Raw genomic sequence first — 18,405 nt, 5'->3', positions numbered from 1 at the left:
TCGTTTCGGGAGGTTATTTGCTCACAATGCTTCGTTTCGGTGCGTCGTCCTTCGTCCAGCGGACCGTCCTTAAGCCCGCGATTACATTCGGCCGGTTGGACAGTTTATTGATCGACATCCATTTTTGGTGCGATGGTTTTTTTATGTCTTGCTGAAGTGTTGTGCTTGTGGGGGTTTTTTTTTGTATTTTGCTTCATTGTTCGATCATTTGTTTGTTTGTCTGCATTGTGTGCTGTGTCTAAACATCAAAGTAAACATCACGCAAACCAGATCAAACCAGGGGGTGGTTCGAGAAGGAGTAACAAGACGATTTAGAATCATGCTGAAGCGGAAGCCGAACAAGCAAGCTGCGTAACAGTAGCTGATCTTGTCAGCAATGTTTTTATTCACTGACCTTATTGAATGGCACAGCATGATAATAAATAAATTCCTTACCCTCTGAAGCTTCCAAATGTAAATATCAATTTTAAGGTTAATCATGTATTGAAATTGGAATTTTATTAAAAAAAATCTGTGGTTGATATGCACAACTGAAACAAACAATCAAGTGGTAGAGAGATATGCTTACAAGACTCTTTTCAAATCATCTCAATCGAACAAATGAGTAACGTGTACGCAAAACAAATCAATCATCCCCGTGCCTGTTAAATCCTCAGCAAAGGAATGAGAACCATCATTAAGCTCAACGGAAATTGAATTTTGACAGTTGTCGTTTTGATTAGAATCATCGTTCGCTCGAGATCGTTTTTTTTTTTTTTTGTTTTCGTGAAACATATTTTCCTTCTCGTACCTTTCCATTTTTATCCCTGCTCGCTACATATTCTTCCTATGTTCGTGTAGCTGTTTGATTCGTTTTCGGCTCGTTCGGGAAGTCCGAGCTTTTTGATAAGACAAACTATGTAACAAGAAACCCAACGCAAGACAAAAATCAATCAAACAGAAAACATTAATTTATGGGAATGTGTGTTTAGAAAATGAAACGACTTGGAGAACGAGATGCTAAACGAATGGGACGAAGCCCATTTGGTGTGGAAGCAGAAATAACCAGATACATGCGTTTTAATCAACGATCTCCCCCAAAATGGGCAAAACTTTAACGAAACTCATCGGAGCTGGTGGCGTCCATGATGAAGCTCATGAATACTTTCGCCTGGCAATCGAAGCTATCCAGGAACTCAATTTACCAAAAACAACTCACAAGATTGCTGTTGATTCAACGGCAACACGCAACCGTACCCAAAGTTTTGCCCGATTAGGCATTAAAGTAGTCGCTTGCAATGCACAATTTGAAGTTAGTTTGGAGATGCTACAATGTACCGGCTAATGCTGATTGAATTCTCCGTCTTAAAAAGTGAATATCATCATCGAGTTCAACCGAATTGCTGACGAGGAAGTGAGCGTTTTATCGCACACAACCTCCCGGCTAGCTCCCTGTGTTGAGCTGGTTTTTGTTTCCCCTTCTGTGTCGGGGTTGTCTCACTTGTCTAGCGCTCTAGATTTAATCACCATTTCGCCATTACGACACAGACAAAACCCCCTTGCCAGCGGCTAGCCGGCGGCATGAGCTGCGTTCAGGTAGCGACGGATGCTGATCAATCATTTTCAGTTTTTTTTTTTCATGCCATTTTTTGCGATCAATCCAAAGCCGTCGTTAAGTGTTTCATAATCGCAAAGCCTGCGGTGGCGATAACCGTCGGGCATGACGAAGATAAACGCGTGCGTGTTTGGGTAGTTTGTGCGGCAAGCAAACAAAAACGAATGTTATATTGCTGGTGGTGTTTTTATTTTATTGTACGGCAATAGTAACTCTAAGATCCATAAGATATAAATTAAACTGCTTTCTCGATGTACATTAATCTTGTAATGTGTTTGGCTCTCTGTAAAGCATGTAAAGATTTAATCAGAATTAAACCATACAAATCAATGATGAACGTCCGGCTTTACATCTTCATCGCACATCGTTCTTACAATTATCATCATCGTTGCGCTCACGATCATGCGTTCTTTTAATTAATCCATGCTCAGTTTGTGTTGTTCCATGCCGCTATTACATTCATTCCACATAACCACTGTTAGTTTGTAGTTTCCATCATTTCACGATCGCTCGAACCCGGCGCAGATATCGAATCTTGCAATGTCCCACAACCCTGGCCCGCGGGGATAAAGATTCTATCTCGTACATTTCCCACCTTCGGCGGCACACGTGCAAAAACGGGGCAGTGTGAAAGCTTCATTCAATAATCCACCTTCGCGCATCACAGCCAGCCCCGGCTGGCGTTGTGATGCTAACAAATTGCCGAAGGACGGTTCGAGTGCGACGATTCCATCGCATCCTTGTTGGCGCCAACCACCGAACGCATTAAATCAGGTGCCCGCCGACCCGTGTCGCTGCGGTTCCGTACCCATTACCATGTTCTCTTTCCTTCGCCCGCATCGCATTATGATGCACCCGGTCCCGGTTGGGTTGTAAGATTTATGTTTTCTTGAATGAAGCTTTTAACAAGGCCCACACCACAGTGAGCGGGTTTGTCGCTTATCGATCAGCTCGGTTCTTTTCGCCCGTGTCTCCGGCGTGCCTTTGGGCGACGTTTTCTCGTTCAATTAAAATTCAATTAACCCCTAAGCGCCAAATGCTAGCATTTTCGCATCCACGCCAGGATGCCGGGAATGGAGATCGTACTATTTCCACCGAAAATGTTACATTCGAACATTGGGAGAAATAGTTTTCTAAATTTACTAAACCCTTTCACTGTTTTTTTTTCGTTCTCTCCTTTTTCGGCTATTCTCTATGGTTGACTGTTTTGGTAAATTGTGTCGCTTGTGTTGTGGCCGTGCTGAACACTGCACCGAACTCCCCAAAAAACCAAACTACTGCACTCTAGGTATCGTCGCCTTCGGTGCACATTAAAGAACCTCCACCCAGCCCTGGAAGTCCTTCAACGGAAACCATGTATGCTGCCCCCGGCAGCACGCAGATCTACCTGCAGGTAAGTTATGTCGTACGCCGTCGCTCCGTATATTTGTGTTCTGTCACCCTTGGGGTCGTTTGGGGGGTGGTGTTGTTGGGTGTATTAGGGTGCAACCCGCTCCCGTCCGAACATCGTGACAGGTTGCCACCAAGCTGTCGAATGTCCTCTCCCTGAGTTGCGTGGTCTCATTTGTTTTTCCACCCCGAAAGCTCGTGATTTGCCGCATTCGGAAGATGGCGAACGTGATGAAGGATTTCGGAATCGTCAAGTGAACTGGAACAAAGTAGAGCAAGAAACAATAGGGTTTTTTTTGGGGGGGTAACAGAGATATGCTACAAACAGCATGGTTGATTAACAGCAACGAGTGATTGGATTTTATCTATTTCAAAGCCAAAACCTTTCTGATCGCTTTCCAGCGTCGTACCCGAAACGGACTGGAATACGAGTGAGGACTTAATCGCCTTTACCCTTTTTGCCACCGGGGTAATCCTAGCCTTCTGTATGTGTGTGAGTGTGTTTTTTTTTCCTCGAACGTGATCGAACCGTCCAAACCTTCGATCAAGTAGAATTAAACACTATCACTCATATCACCTTTACTAAATGGCTTTACGGTCCAGTGTGGGATCTCCAATCTCCACGCCTCACCGAGCACCACACACCGTGTCACGGACAGCTTTACAAGCTCCGTCCGAGCTTAGCCCAAAATGTGCACCACTGCTTCGCATCCCTTTGTATTCGTCTATCAATCGAAGCTGAAAATTAGCATATTTACATAAAAACAAATCCCCTTCTGCACGGTTTGCGCCCGCTTACCGGCCAGTTTCTTCAAACGTTACGGACATGATCAACAACTGTCCGCTGGATGAAAGGAGGAGCAGACAGACAACAAGACTAACACAACACAAAAAAAAAATACCAACAAAGCAAACTAGAAATCCGTCAATCGATCGAACCGAATCGGCATGGACATTTGACGTTTATATTTTCGTTCGCCTTCCTTTTTGATGGGTTTGACAGCACCCGGTTCGATCGGCAGAAGAAAGCCGCGAAGGCGGGGGTTGGAGGTTATCGCTCCCACAGTCTGCAGGAAATCCCGTGGATATGCTGCAACAGTTTTGCTGCGGGTGTTTAAAAAAAAGGTAAAATTTAAACGCTTGAACCCTGGCGTATAAACAACCCTTGCGGCCCACCAGCAACAGGTGGAATCTTTGCCAAGTTTGTGACTCCGTCGGGTGTCACGCAACGGATTTTGTCCGATTGTCTGCACGGTCTCTCGCTCAATCGGCGGCGGGTGGACCACTGGCAGCGGGTTCGGGGACAGGTTTATCAAACGGCAAACGCCCGCTTTCTGATCCGGATTGGCCTGCAGGGGGAGATTTAGTGATTTTCACTTTTGTCTCGTTGCAAAAGTCCCGTGCCCGGGCCCCAAACAGGTGGTAATTAGAAAGGTGTTGAACGGTTTTGGGTGTTGCAAAAACTATACCAAGAGTTCAGTCAGTTGTGTGTGTGTTTGTGGGGTTAAAACATAAGCCAACAATAGATAACTACCGAACGAATGATGGGAATACCTTTGTTTGAGCTTATTAAGGTGTGTGGGTGTTACATTTGATAGTAACATTATTTGTTTGTATTTTCCTAGGGTCCTTCCCATCAGAATAGTACAGCGGCAACGGCAAGCTCCAATGTGAATACCAACTCGCCCAGTCCCAGCTCTTACGCACAGTATGATATGTATCCGCCGAATAGACTTGGGTAAGTACACATAAATACACTAGAAGCTAGAACTTATTTTGACGTCTTCTGAATAGTCAATTGTTCGATGAAAGTAGGATTAACATTAACAAAAACGCTGTAATTAATAACTCATTCTTGTCACATCTTTTCATTGCATCAGCCCTGGTGGATCAGCGTTCATCACAGAGCCGTACACGTACCGTGAATATTTCGACAACCAGGGTTACGCACCGGCCCGGACCATCTACGGTACGGCACCCGACTCGGAAGGTCCACAGCCAGCCACAACGTACGAGGGTCGCTTCACAAAGACCGGTTCGATCTACACCAAGACGATCACGTCGGCCGGCCTGACGGTGGATCTGCCGAGCCCGGATTCGGGCATCGGTGCGGATGCGATTACACCGCGCGACCAGAACAACGTCCAGCAGCAGTTTGACTATGCGGAACCGTGCCAGGCACCGATCGGTATGGTCGATCCGAACGCCGCCGGCCATATACCCGCCTGTGTGGCCAATCTGCAGCGCAATCTAACGATCAACGGTAGCCAACCGAGTCCGACCACATCGCTGGGCGGTTCGTCGACGGCGGCCGCCGTTGCGGGGCCCGGTGCCGCGACGGCACCCCGTTCCCGACCCTGGCACGACTTCGGTCGACAGAATGATGCTGACAAAGTTCAGATACCAAAAATGTAAGTACACCAAAGGGAGTCTCCAAAACAATCACGGTAGACTGATCCAGCTAGCTAGCGTGATAAGTTAGGCTACCCATTAGGGGTGATTATTTGAGATTGTATGTGATTTAAATCCATAACTACGGACACAGATTACAAGAAAGTCAATGGTGCTTGGTGGCGAAAACCAGCGATCGAAAGCAATATTAATAATGTTAGCATAACCGTATTCTACAAAGCTCGTCAAGCGCATGCGCACGGTCCGCGGTGAGAAATGATCCTACTAATGATCGCAATTTCTGCAAAACTCCGGCATATAACCTAGGACGCACAATGTGCGCCTTGAGATATGATTAATGCGATATCGTTAATTCTTGTTGCATCATGCTGGCTAGCTCCCCGACAGAGAGAAAGAGGATCGCCTACATGAGGAGCCGTTGAAAGGTTCCTAATGAGGTGTGATTCTAACCAATGACTTCACCCATTAGCCGAGCATATTTCAATTACAATGCATCGTTGCTGGGGAAGATGTTTATATCCTTTTCCGTGCGCTCGTCATTTGCACAACGACCAACGAATTGCGTAATGTTTTCGCAGATTTTTCCCTCAGATTTTTTTTTCACATCGATTCGGACGCTTCGTTTCGTGTCCGTGTTGTATGCTCATCATAATTAGAGCGATGTGCGATGCATCTCCAGCGTAATGCGAGTTCTTCGTGCAATGTTTTGTGCTGAGCGTTGTGTTAATTTCCACCGGTGGAACTCTCGTTCATTACATCCACCGGGGGTCACTCGCTCGCTTTTAATCAAAATGCCATCAGATGTGCCCGTGTATTGCTCATTCATTTTTCCACGCAAGCCGCTAGGCCCTCGAGAACACTGATAATGCCGTAATGCGTGATTGGGGCAAGTGCGCATACGTACCAGTGTTGATAGATTAACCTGAATTGAAATCTTTCTGCGATGGACGCATCCGAGTACAAATGGTGAGAATTATTTCCAGCCAATTGCGCCCGCTAATACGGCATACATTTAATTGTTTTCCCGGTTTCTTGTTGTCCTTCTGCTTAAATCGATCCATAGCGCGGGTTTATTATAATCGGGTTGCGCACGAGGAAACTTTCTACCAAGCGCTGTACAACTACGTTGACGCTTGGTAAACTCCCAAATGGCAAAAAACCGACGGTACTAATTGAAATTTAATCTCTTCGAGCAACCCCCAAAAGGGGCGAGCGGAAAGGGACACAGAAACGGTTCGGGGCGTTGTCATCCCGTTCCGATTTTCTCCTTTTTCCATCCTAATCTCGCGATTCAATCCGATGGTAACGTTTCCTTTCTCGTCGTTCCCTGTGCGTTTTATCCGTTTTTTTTCTTCTTCTACATGACTACACCCCGAAAACAGGGCATATCGGAACGTTGACAGAAATGGACCTGCGGGAATGCCACCTTGTTTGGATCTCACTGTTAGAAAGGTTTAATTTAATTGCATTTTAATTGCATTACCAATCCGACGCCCCGGCGCACTCGATCGCAACTATCCGGCCTCCTTTGCGACACGCGTTAGTTTGTTTCTGTATCACTACGTTCAACCGTTGTCAGTTATCATATTGATGCATACCGTTGGCCCACGGGTTTGATTTCATTTTAATGGTGTATCATTTATTAACGCCCTCAAGGTATTTTCTAGCAATACCAGCTATGGGAATAAATTGAAACTTTTACACGATCGTACGTTGCTTTCCGGCTCGCGTGGTGTGTAACATTGGTTCTTTCTTTTACTTGCCGTAGGATGTTATTCAAACGATCGTGAAAGCTTGCAACTTTTGAGTCATATTTTAACGAATCCTCCATCGGTACGATGTCACTTCCAATCACAAACATTATAAGGATAATGACATTCGACATCATATGGATGGTCGGTTTGAACAAAAATAAAACGAACAGCCTCAAATAAACTACATTTAATCGAAGCGTTTCCAACCGCACCGTGTTGCAGGGTATGTTAGGTTACATTTATTCCCACGGCCACAGAACGTCGCACGCCAGTCAACGAAGAAGAAAAAAAAAAACCGGACGATGCGTGCCGGAAAACTCTCCGGCATCTTATTTGTTTTCCAGCTGGCTGGTCACATTTGGTGGACACATCCGTGTCGTCGACGCCGTTTCGCCCCGTTTTATCAAATCGAATGTGCGGCCGACGCATACGACGCAAATATCCAATTTGCAATGCCACTTTCTTCCCTCCCATCGTCCGGCCGCACGAAGGATATTGTGCAAGGAAAGAAAAAAAAAGCATCGCGTTCGTCGAGAGGGCATAAAATAAACATAACGATAATCATAATCTTTATTATAACGACGAATTTATGTATGTGCATACATGCATTTTTATGTCGCAGTGCTCGGCATTCGACGTCCTGAGCCGGGGCCACCGGCCGAGCCGAGCGTGTGTTGCTGCACACGTACGGGCTGCACCGCCTTCATTAGGTGTCCACTGTCATAAATGTATGAAATGGTACGCGAATCATCGCGCATGGTGAACTGCGGCACTGCGAAGGACGATAATTGGGCATCATAGATCAATTATTTTATGTTTTTTCGTCCATGGGCCATCGTATGTGCGGTTTAGCGATGAGATTTTTCACCATACCCTGCCTTCTCGTTTGGTTAACTTGCTTGGATAGAAGAAACAAATGCGAGGGCAACGTGAACAAATTTTAACTACGGTGAAAGAAATCGAAAAGTCTGAACTCTGTCGGAAGGAGTTGTATCGTGGCGATGTTATTTTGGTTAGTGAGGGATTTTGGGTTTTTGTTTTACTCTTTGCGATCCGAGGATTTTGAGAATGAATCATATGGTAGAACACTTACATGCAATGCAATAAAAAAGTACACGAGATTGGAATGATTTATTCCAACTGTAAGCAAAGGAGGAGAAATACAAAAGGAGATTAGTGCATGTTTCTTCTCGCAAGTGTTACTGACGTTACAGGCTTTATATTTAAATTTAACTACGAAATACGTTGAATTATTCAGTTGGGAAGACAATTTACATCACAACATCGGATAATCAAATTTTCCGGTGAGAGTATCAGCTATTAATGCTTCAGTTTTTTTCCACAAAATTCTTCAATCAGTTCACATTGTCACACAGGTCGACAATGTTTCATTTGCAGACAGGTTTTGGAGTTCCTAGATTTCTTCAACGCATGCCCATCCCTATTCGCTGTCAGCGCTTATACTGGCCGGCCACAAAAAAGGCACAATTAAATCGATCTGTTTAAAACCCATCCTATAAAACCGATTAATACTGACAGCTGTTACCCGTGCAGAAAACGCGTTCCATTAAAAGAAATTCCAAACCTGCCTCTCCGTGCTGCAGCTCGATGGTAACTTGAATGCGCTGAATGAAAGAAACCGCGATCGAGCTCCACCTGCAACAATCGCTACGTTTGCGATTCGCAATTCGCGACTTCGATTATCGATCAATTAGTCGCAACCGTTAACCGCTGCCTAGCGCTGCCACAATTATCTCCTTAAGCACACATTCGACACGACGGCGGATAGACCCACCAGTGGTCTGTCGCCTTAAGAGTTTGCTCTGTGTTATCGCGGCAAGAGAGAGAGAAAGGGAGAGAATGAGAGAGAGAGGAATAAGAAAAAAGACGAAAGTCAACCATACAATATCAATGGCGAGTGGAAAAAAAACCTGGCGATCACTCGGAGCACCATCTACTGCAAACATCTTCAGCATAAAATCGACGATAACAAAGTTTTTCCTTCGCCATTATGATTTTTCTGGTGCACATTGTGATGTATCGCGAGCAAACGCTGACCGGAGGATAAGAGAAAAAGGGTAGCCAACTCATTTCCACTTGTTCGCGCAGTCACTTTTCCACGAATGCGCGCACGCGGTTGCAGCAGACGAACGAACCCCGAGCGTTTGATCGACACGTAAAGGCGAAGATCCTGCCCGGAACGGGCGGACAGCTGGCGCGCATTTTGCTGCGGATGCACCGGTGCACCGGATAATTTATGGTGACACTCATGCACTCGGTGCTGCACGGAGTGAACTGATTCCGCTGGCGCACTCGTTGCTGTGCGCCGATTAAGGAATTTTCGATATAATTTCTATCAAACCCGCTAAAGACGAGTAGCTCGCGATGGACCCACGATACGGCGGGGTGAAAAAGAGAGAGAGAGAGAGAAAGAGAGAAAAAGACTATCCAAGCATCTACGATTCACCGACCAACGGGACACTTGTCCGATGGTGATGAGTCCTTCGTGCCTTGACCATGCACGTGGTTGATTATGTTAAGAAAATTTCTAATTGTCTTCGCAACAACGACGAAGTAGGGACCGTGGGTAACGGGTTTTATCTGCTTTTTCCCCAAGAAATAAGCGAGAAAATTCAATCGGATAACAATTTTCACAAGAGCTGTGGTGTGCGGCAAAACTAGTGATTGCACCACGCAGCGGAGAGCATAAGCGACGAACCCCTTCATATCAAAAACACTGTTGCGACAGATGCACACCTGACACATTGCAACGTTGGGGCGATTGTGCGGATAGGGCATTTTGGATAGTTTTTTTTTTTCATTCGTATTTGCCTTCTTTACGCGATCCGAACCGAAGTAAAAGATGGCGCGGTGGACGTATTTGGCGAAAGTATTCGGAATGCAATGAATGGACATCGATGCAACAATCGGACCCAGCCTCCCGATTCGGGGAAAGAAGCGAATGGAAAGACTTTCAATAATGTTGTTAGCGAGTTGGAAAAAAGGCCTCCACTATTTTTGTCTTAAGCAGTAGCAAATATTAAGCTGCCGCAGGGTTTCCTTTTGGTGTGTGTGCACTAATTGAAATCTCCCGCGTTCGTCCAGTGGCGACTAATTATCTTGCCGTGCATGGTTGTAAGCTGCAGCCTTAGCCTTATAAATATTGCTACATAAATGTCCTATCTATTAATTGATTTAATCTGCTTTCTTCCTTTAGATACACGGACGTTGGCTTCAAGTACTATCTGGAAAGTCCGATCAGCTCGTCCCAGCGCCGGGAAGACGACCGGATAACGTACATCAACAAGGGACAGTTCTACGGCATTACGCTCGAATATGTGCACGATCCGGACAAGCCGCTTAAAAATCAAACCGTCAAGGTAAGTTGCGTTTAACTATTTACGCAGAAATTTTGGTGATTTTCGTCATCTCATCGTAAGCTGCAAAAGATGAAAATCCTCTCCCTTTTACTCCTTGAGAACACTTAAAAAATCAACAGTTTTCTTTTTATTGCTGTTGCAAGATTATTCTTCCAAATTGAAGTATAGTGACCCTAATGGCACTGGGAAATAGTTTAAAGAGCTAACAGATTATTTTCCAACACACGTACGAATCGATCAAACAGAGGGGAGATTTTGCAGTGCAATAGAAACCCTCTTCGGTGATCGATTCGCTTGGTCGGCGCACATCAACCCGGCCGAACCCTTAACCTTACGCTATGAGAATGTTTTGTTTGTTTTCCCATTGAGCCAATCCATTTGAGATATTTGTTTGTTGTTTTTATTGATCCGATTGGTTGCTTTTACTGCGATCGATCCATCATCGATTGCGATTTCTACAGTCTAACGAACAGGGGAACATATTTTAGACATTTTACTCTCTATTCTCCCAAAACACGTAACGTTCTTTCGGCTGCGATGCTGCCTGGTAGAACCGGTTCATGCCAAATAACCGGCTTTTTTTCGGGGGCACCATCGTTCTGAACTTAATTCAAATCTCGTGATGTCCCAAAACAAAACCCCCCCCTCCGGGATCGGGATGGAACGTAAATCTGGTTTTTCTTTTTCGTGCTCCACCGAGACTCGCAAACAGGTGCCCTGCTTACCTTGACCTTCCGCGAGCTCGCGAGTTCGTCGGAAGCGAACCAGTTCCGATCCAGATCCCGAGTCACGTGCCGTGTTGTCTGCGAGAAGATTACAGGGTTAAGCGCCACCAGTTTTCTGCGGGAGTAGTCAATTACAGCATTGTATCATCTTGATTTTTGTTTTGTTAAATGAAGATATATGCCGATGTTTCTAAGCGTGTTTGAATTGAACGTCTGTGTCAGTATTACTTAGCAGTATAAACCATACAGCAAAAATTGTAACTGTATACAATTTCAAGAGTTGTGTCATGGTCACGAAAAAGGCAGCAAACTTAAAGCAAAAAAATCTTTATCCAATGATTTTGATTGCATTATAGCATAATTTATAGCACCTTTCAACCGGCGTAACTTGACGCCACAGCCCAGCACAACGATTGTTCCGTGTTCGCTCCGTACCGGAGTATACTTTATCCTTCGTTTCAATTGCTCGGAACGACCCTGTAGCTCGGGTGTCATTTTACTGCATTCTGTTGCAGCCGAAAATTTGCATATGCGATGATGCACTGTAATGACTGTAAGGGATAAAGTATGGAAGAAACAAAACAAAAACTCTCGCGCAACCCTTTACCGTAAAAAGGATCTGTACATTCATACAGTACACGGAACAAAAAAAAAAGATGAGCAAACACTTCTTTGCCATGCCACTGGGGAAACGATTCCTTCGTGCAGATAACGCCCTGAGGGATCCTTTTGGGCCAAGAGTCGAAGATAATGATGGTGCTATAAGATGCGAGCGGCAAGATGCAAAAAAAAAAGCGAAAGAGCATTGAAATCGAAATGGAGTGTGTGTGTGTAGAAAAAATGCATACACACGCAGGGAAGATACCGGTGACGAGCGTTACTGATCATTATCCTTTACCGTTATGTGGCGCGCCGTTCCTTCGCTCACGGAGGGAACTTCGGAACCGGTGGCTTCGGATTTCCGTTCACACTCACGTGTCATTTTACCCGAACAAAAAAGGGAGACGAAGGATTCGGTGCGAAAATTGTTTAACCAACCATCACGGCGACGATGGCATCGATTCGATTCTGTCTCAAGACCGTGTATGTGTGTGTTTTTTTTAATGTCTTTCCAACCATTGAGTTCCTTGAGGAACGTTTGATTTGCAATGCCCGTCTGTCGCTTCCGACTTTTCTCAACCTCCAAGCACCCGAACGGCTTGTTGATATCGTTGCCTTCTTCCGTGTGTATCCGTTTTACCCGACTGCCAACTGGTAATTATTCATTTTTACAATAAAAATATTTAAATTTCCACTGCACTCGCCCCTTTTGGAACAGTGCGTTTTCAAGGATTTATGCTCTAAGGATTCTGCATCGTCGAAGATGGAGATGATGATGGGTTGATTTGTTTGATTGTTCCGTGGCTGATCTCGGAGCCTGAATACGGTTGCTCTGCCACGGTGTATTTGAACGCTTGCTACCCTTCTTTTTTGCTTCCATTGTTTATTTATGCTTACTCATTCATACGAAATGTTATCCTTTTGGCGGTAGCGAAACATGGAAATGTTGAATGTTCTCGCTGTTGAAAGAATCACGGCTAACTTCAAGCAGCAAAAACGTTTAGCCCGGCGAACGCTAACAAGAATCAAGGTTCGAATCGTTAGCTTCACCGTAGCGGTGACATAAATTCCTGCAAGTCTGTACTGATGAACCGTTGCATCGTTTGATTGTGATTTTTATTTAATTCACGCCACCTGTAAGGAGTGGCTTTTAATTACCGACACGAAAATGGAACTGGCCGGGGTACGCCCGGGGTCCGGTCGGTAAGGCTTCACCTCTTGGCCAGGTTTTTCCGGTTTTCCTAATGATCCAGACACAGAGACCAGAGCCACACAGAGTCGTTTGTTTTATCCGTTTGTCGAGCCTCCTCCAGTTGTCCAGTTTTTTTTTGTGAGTGTTGGTGTATGTGTCAGTTTCTGTGGAAAACCGTTGTTCCTGTCGGGTGTGTCTGGGAAGAAGTTTAGCCTACTGATGATGACTGTAGTTTTGTTAAACATCTCTTAAGTTATTTATGGAGAAACAATATTCGCATCCCTTTTGAAATCCTTTTTTTTGTTATCCAAGATTAAGAATGTCTTAATGGGGCGAAGCACTTCAAAATGTCTTCTCAATTTGAAATCTACAATAGAGTTCCACTAAAAATAATAAATGTTAAAAAAAAAACCTCTAAAGGTCACTTAACCGTTGTACAAACGCAAATTCCTTCCATTCCTGGCCGTGTCATTCCATCCCGCATCCGTACGTACTTTGATTTGATTTGTTTCGTTCCGTTCCATTCGGTACGTTATTAATTGGCTACAATACGTTACCCTTCGTATCTCCGCACCGCACCACAAACATCGTACGCCATCGCATGAAGAGACAAGTTTTTAGGCTAATAAAACATAAAAATATTACCGGAGCAACATTTTTCACCCAGCCACCTCAGCCACTCAGTGCTTCTTGGTCCGGTGTCCAGCTGTCCAGGCGTACGGTATCGTTTACCTTACCCTGCCCCTCCATCTGCTACAGTCAAACGCAATAGTGGACGAATAGAAAATAGGAAAGCGACACGAAGATCCGCCAGGAAAATGTAGACACACACACACACGTCCGCACAGTGCGCACCGAAGACACATGCGAGACACTTTGCGACCCCTGCAAACCGAGCACTGTGGGGATCTGCGGCGTTGGCGCTGCGGAATGAAAGGGATGAAGTGTAATGGATTGGGCGGACATAGTAGGAGCAAGATATAATACCTACCAACGCGTCATGTCTGCAAGATGCACCGGACACAACGGAGCAAATAAATAAAAAAAAATAACATCGCAACGCACGGCACAGCTTTGCCAAGTCCCAGTGTGTCCGTTGCTCGGATAAGGGAAATAAAAGGAAAAGAGCAGTAAACAACAGTACGAAATCAAAGAGGGAAAGAAAATAAAAACGCTGCATCCACATGCAACGGCCGTCGCTAACTGTAAATGCATAGAAAACATAGTGCAATTTTAATTAAGATTTATATCTAAAAATGCCTTGTTTGTAATGTATCTATATCTTTCTAACTATTAGTCAGTTTACTTATTTATAATAATTATTTTCTCATCGACGTCGTTCACATCCTCTCCGGCCTTTTCCCTTTGTTGACCACCCTTCCTGCCTCCATTTGCACACGCGTATGCGATTGCGAGGAACGTTTGCATCGGGGTGCATCCCACGGACTTCTCCAACTCGAAAAGCCCACAGCGTGTTTGCGATCTCGTGTGTGCGAGATTCTTTCGTTGGTTCGAATTTTCCAACCCCGTACAGTACACACGGAGTGCCCACGTACTGTGCAGTGTCCGCGAGCAGTTCCGTGTTGATATGTCGCGTGAAATGAGCCTGCATAGATTTGTGGTCGGACTTTGAAGTCCTCTCCTATGCAACGACAGCTTAGGAATGTTGAAGCTCTTTTTTTTCTATTCCGAGTTTATCACCTCCAACTGTTTCGAATGCATCATCTCTATCGACGTTGGACGTTGGACGGTTGTTTGAGGCGCATTCTCTGCTCCCTTGGAGGAAAAATGTTTTCACGCGCAAAAACTATGCTAAGTCGCGTATGCGATGTATGCCGGTCGCGTACATCACAGTCTGTACGGGTTTAAGATTTTCCTCATTCCAATCGCAATGCCTAACTCAACGCGATTCCTAATCGCCCATCGCTACCCGTTGCGAGTGTTGTGTTGTGCGTCATCTTGATGCCGATTTCTCATGGCGTGCGTGTGCAGTGGCGATGGCAAGGATGCCCGAAACACATTGTTTCCCCCCCTTCTGTCGATCAGCAGCGAGCGCCGGCTCGGGAAAGGTATCGTCCCGATGCGACAGGAAGATCGTTATCTTTTCCGTCCGCCGAACGTTAGAACGTCATTCTCAAGATCGGAAGGGATAGCAGCCAAACCTTGAACCAGGAACGAATTAGTACCATGATTAATCTTTGAGCAAATATTTAAATTAAAGCTAACCCCGCGATGAGAATTCCAGCCGCTGGGCATCCCTTTCTCCCTTTTGCGTCATACCGCACTGTCACAGAAGATGGAACGGAACTCGCGTGAACTTAATTTGTCATCCATCGTCATTTTGAGCCCGGAAAGGAGAGGGTTTTTTTCTTGCGTAATTTCAAAGCCTGTTCATCTTTTCTTTGGTCGGAATTTATGCACCACTTCCGCTGAAACGCTTCGTCTCCGGATGCACAATCAATCTTTGCGCTGACATGTTTGCTTCCCGCGGGTGATGAAACAAATCACGCGTACAGAGCGGCGTTTGTGAATAAAATAAAAAAAGACAGTGAACTGCAGAAAGATGATAAATGCACTTCCTGTGTTCATAGAAAGTACATGTAGATATTTTACTTTCTGACATACAAACCACTAGGTGATGCTTTACAAAACGATGTCAGGTACACTGTATCTTATTATATTTTTGAAGGTACCGGAAAGAGTTGAAGAGATATTTAAAAACTGAATTCTATAAACAATCAAGGAACTCGTTACTTAATTTCATAAAATATTGAAGGGTAATACAGCAGTAACATATACACTTACTTCAAAAGGTCTTATAAACCAAAGATGAGATTGGCCATCAATTTTAACAATCGAAACCTAGACTAGGGCATTTATTCTGAAATATCAAGTGGTCTCATAGTAATGTTAAGGACTTAATCACACCAAAGGCTCGATCGGCTATGTTTATCATGCGGCTGGGATGCAGTACAAGGTGTATTAATCTGTTAGTAACGATGTATTAATGAAGAACAGAAAAACAACTATTGCTTCCCCCGGTGCGTTACGATGTAGTGTGGAAAAGCGCTCCAAATTCGACAATCACGATCAAATAACCTCTTGCCTTATACCAGCCGGTAGAATCGTGATAGCGGCTTTAACATTGAACTTCTGCACCCAAACTGTCTAGTGAATCTAATAGCTCAATGTACGTCTCGTTTGTTCAATAGAAGCTAATACGCGTACCCTTTCTTTCCTATCGTTTGCAGAGCGTCATCATGCTGCTGTTCCGCGAGGAGAAAAGCCCGGAGGATGAAATTAAAGCCTGGCAGTTCTGGCACAGTCGGCAGCATTCGGTAAAGCAGAGAATATTAGATGCCGGTAAGTATCCACCATCTTCAGAACCTTTTGCAAAAAAAAAGAGGGTGTAGTTAATCGAAGTTCTGAGGAAGATATTATTGCTATCTCAGCACTTTGCCCAGGCAAATGATGATGGCCGTTTCGGAGGCAGATGGTCGCACCATAACAACCACCCTGGGTTGGTCGTGAAAAGCATAAGATGCATTAAACATCCTTTCGCGCAGGAGAAAACCCATCCGCAAGCCTCTTTCTCGTGCACACCTCCTACCCGTCCCATCCGTACACGGGTGGAATCCAATTACCGTGCTTTATTTATCGATTATCATTGAACTCTCGAACCTCGGGTACCAATTTCCAGTAAATCATAATTTTATGCAAAACAAGCTCCCCAAGATGTCAAGAAGCGGGACGGACGGCGCGCTTACTCACCGGTGTGGCGACGGATGCAGGGGTTACCAATGTTCAGAGGGTTTCATCGGCGACAACTAAACGGACAATTATTTAATTATATTTATTGCTTATTGCTGACGATTATTGGCCGCTGATGTATGGCTGAGTGTGACTGTCGGGCCAGAGAGAGAGCGAGAGACGAAACTGGTTTACATCGAGGCAGTTTCGAGTGCGGTTTAATGATGTACAATCTGACGGATCTCCTGCTTCTGCCGTTCGATCGTTGTAATTTTCTTTGTACGCCAGCATCACAAAGGACGCTAGGACGTGCAGCACATTTGATTTAATCTTGATCTGCGTCGATCGGTATGGGTACGCGATCCGTACTACGTCAGGTTCCAAGAGAACAACTCCAATTGCTAATTGCGACGGACAGCATTCCTGCTGCTTTGAAGGTTGGGGGAATCTTTGCTGGCCGGTAACGCACGCGGTGGACTGTATGATCCATTAGAATTAACATCCACCCGGCATCGTTCGCACCGGAGCTGCAGAAACGGATCCAACTCCCGATGGTGATGATCGGTGAGCGTTATGCGCATTATGCACCGTAGGGCATCAAACTACCTTGCGTGGTACGCCCGGTGTCGTAACAATTAAACGTAATTTTATCGATTGTAATTTGCTGCAAACGGTTGTTCACTCGTTGGACAATCAACATTAGGCTCTCCTGCTCGTCTTACGCTCCCGTATGGCTGCAAAATGGTGGGCTCTTCCTATCCTGCGGGGTCTGATTTGTTTTATTTTCTGCTGCTCTCCGTCAGCCACCGGCTGTGCAATTATTATCGATTCATTTAATCGCAGCTGCGGTTACGACACCCGGTTCTGTCATGCGCTGCCCAACAATGTTGCGTCTGTCAATTGCCGTTGACAGCTAGTGAACTGTCATGTTTTGTCATGCCAGTTGTCGGAACCCGTAGAGTAGCGCTCAATTAGTTTGCCTCGGTAGGTAAGGATCAAATTTTGCAAATCAAACGCAATGCAGATAAGATCCTTGGTTGTTCGGTTGTTCTTTATCGCGATAATTGCAATCGATTGTCAGTGCGTGGAGGAACGTCCCTTCCAACATGGGACTACAGGTGGTCAATGACCAGTGTCAGGCGGGAAATGCGTTCGTCTTCTTGATGTGCTGCTTGAAGGTAACGGTTTTGACATGTTAATGAAGATGCGAAATTCTATGCACTTCGGTGGATAGATTCACCAGTTTTGATAATTAAGTTATGTGTTTCTGGACGAACCACTCTGGAGACCTTCGTCCATTTTCTCTGTTACAACAGCAACACATTTTAGTTTCTTTATCATTATTGGTTCATACGTTTTTTTAAAATAAATTCCCTTGTATTTCTCTTCTTTTCCTCCATGCAGACACGAAAAACTCCGTCGGTTTGGCCGGTTGCATCGAGGAAGTATCGCACAACGCAATCGCCGTGTACTGGAATCCTCTCGAGAGCTCTGCCAAGGTAAGTTTTCTATCCGTTTGTCAAACTCGATTCGCTCGATTCACCGTACGACGTGCGGAATTCCCACGAGCTCGGTGACTTTTCTCCTCGGCTCATTGTCGGCTGCTGGC

The 18,405-nt window shown here is 45.1% G+C and overlaps 1 protein-coding gene across 1 annotated transcript in view; it reads left to right on the top strand.

Annotated features, from left to right (window-relative positions):
• Positions 1-18,405, top strand: part of LOC128714846 (protein grainyhead-like) — a 136,960-nt gene that overhangs the window by 90,035 nt on the left and 28,520 nt on the right. The window contains exons 4-9 of the mRNA XM_053809727.1: positions 2,883-2,987; positions 4,609-4,721; positions 4,864-5,394; positions 10,367-10,529; positions 16,298-16,409; positions 18,201-18,295. Coding sequence (XP_053665702.1) covers positions 2,883-2,987; positions 4,609-4,721; positions 4,864-5,394; positions 10,367-10,529; positions 16,298-16,409; positions 18,201-18,295 — 1,119 coding nt within the window. The remainder of the gene's footprint in view (positions 1-2,882; positions 2,988-4,608; positions 4,722-4,863; positions 5,395-10,366; positions 10,530-16,297; positions 16,410-18,200; positions 18,296-18,405) is intronic.

Source organism: Anopheles marshallii, chromosome 3 (assembly GCF_943734725.1).
Source record: "Anopheles marshallii chromosome 3, idAnoMarsDA_429_01, whole genome shotgun sequence".
NCBI classification, from domain to species: Eukaryota; Metazoa; Arthropoda; class Insecta; order Diptera; family Culicidae; genus Anopheles; species Anopheles marshallii.
This window is presented reverse-complemented; position numbering and strand designations above follow the sequence as displayed.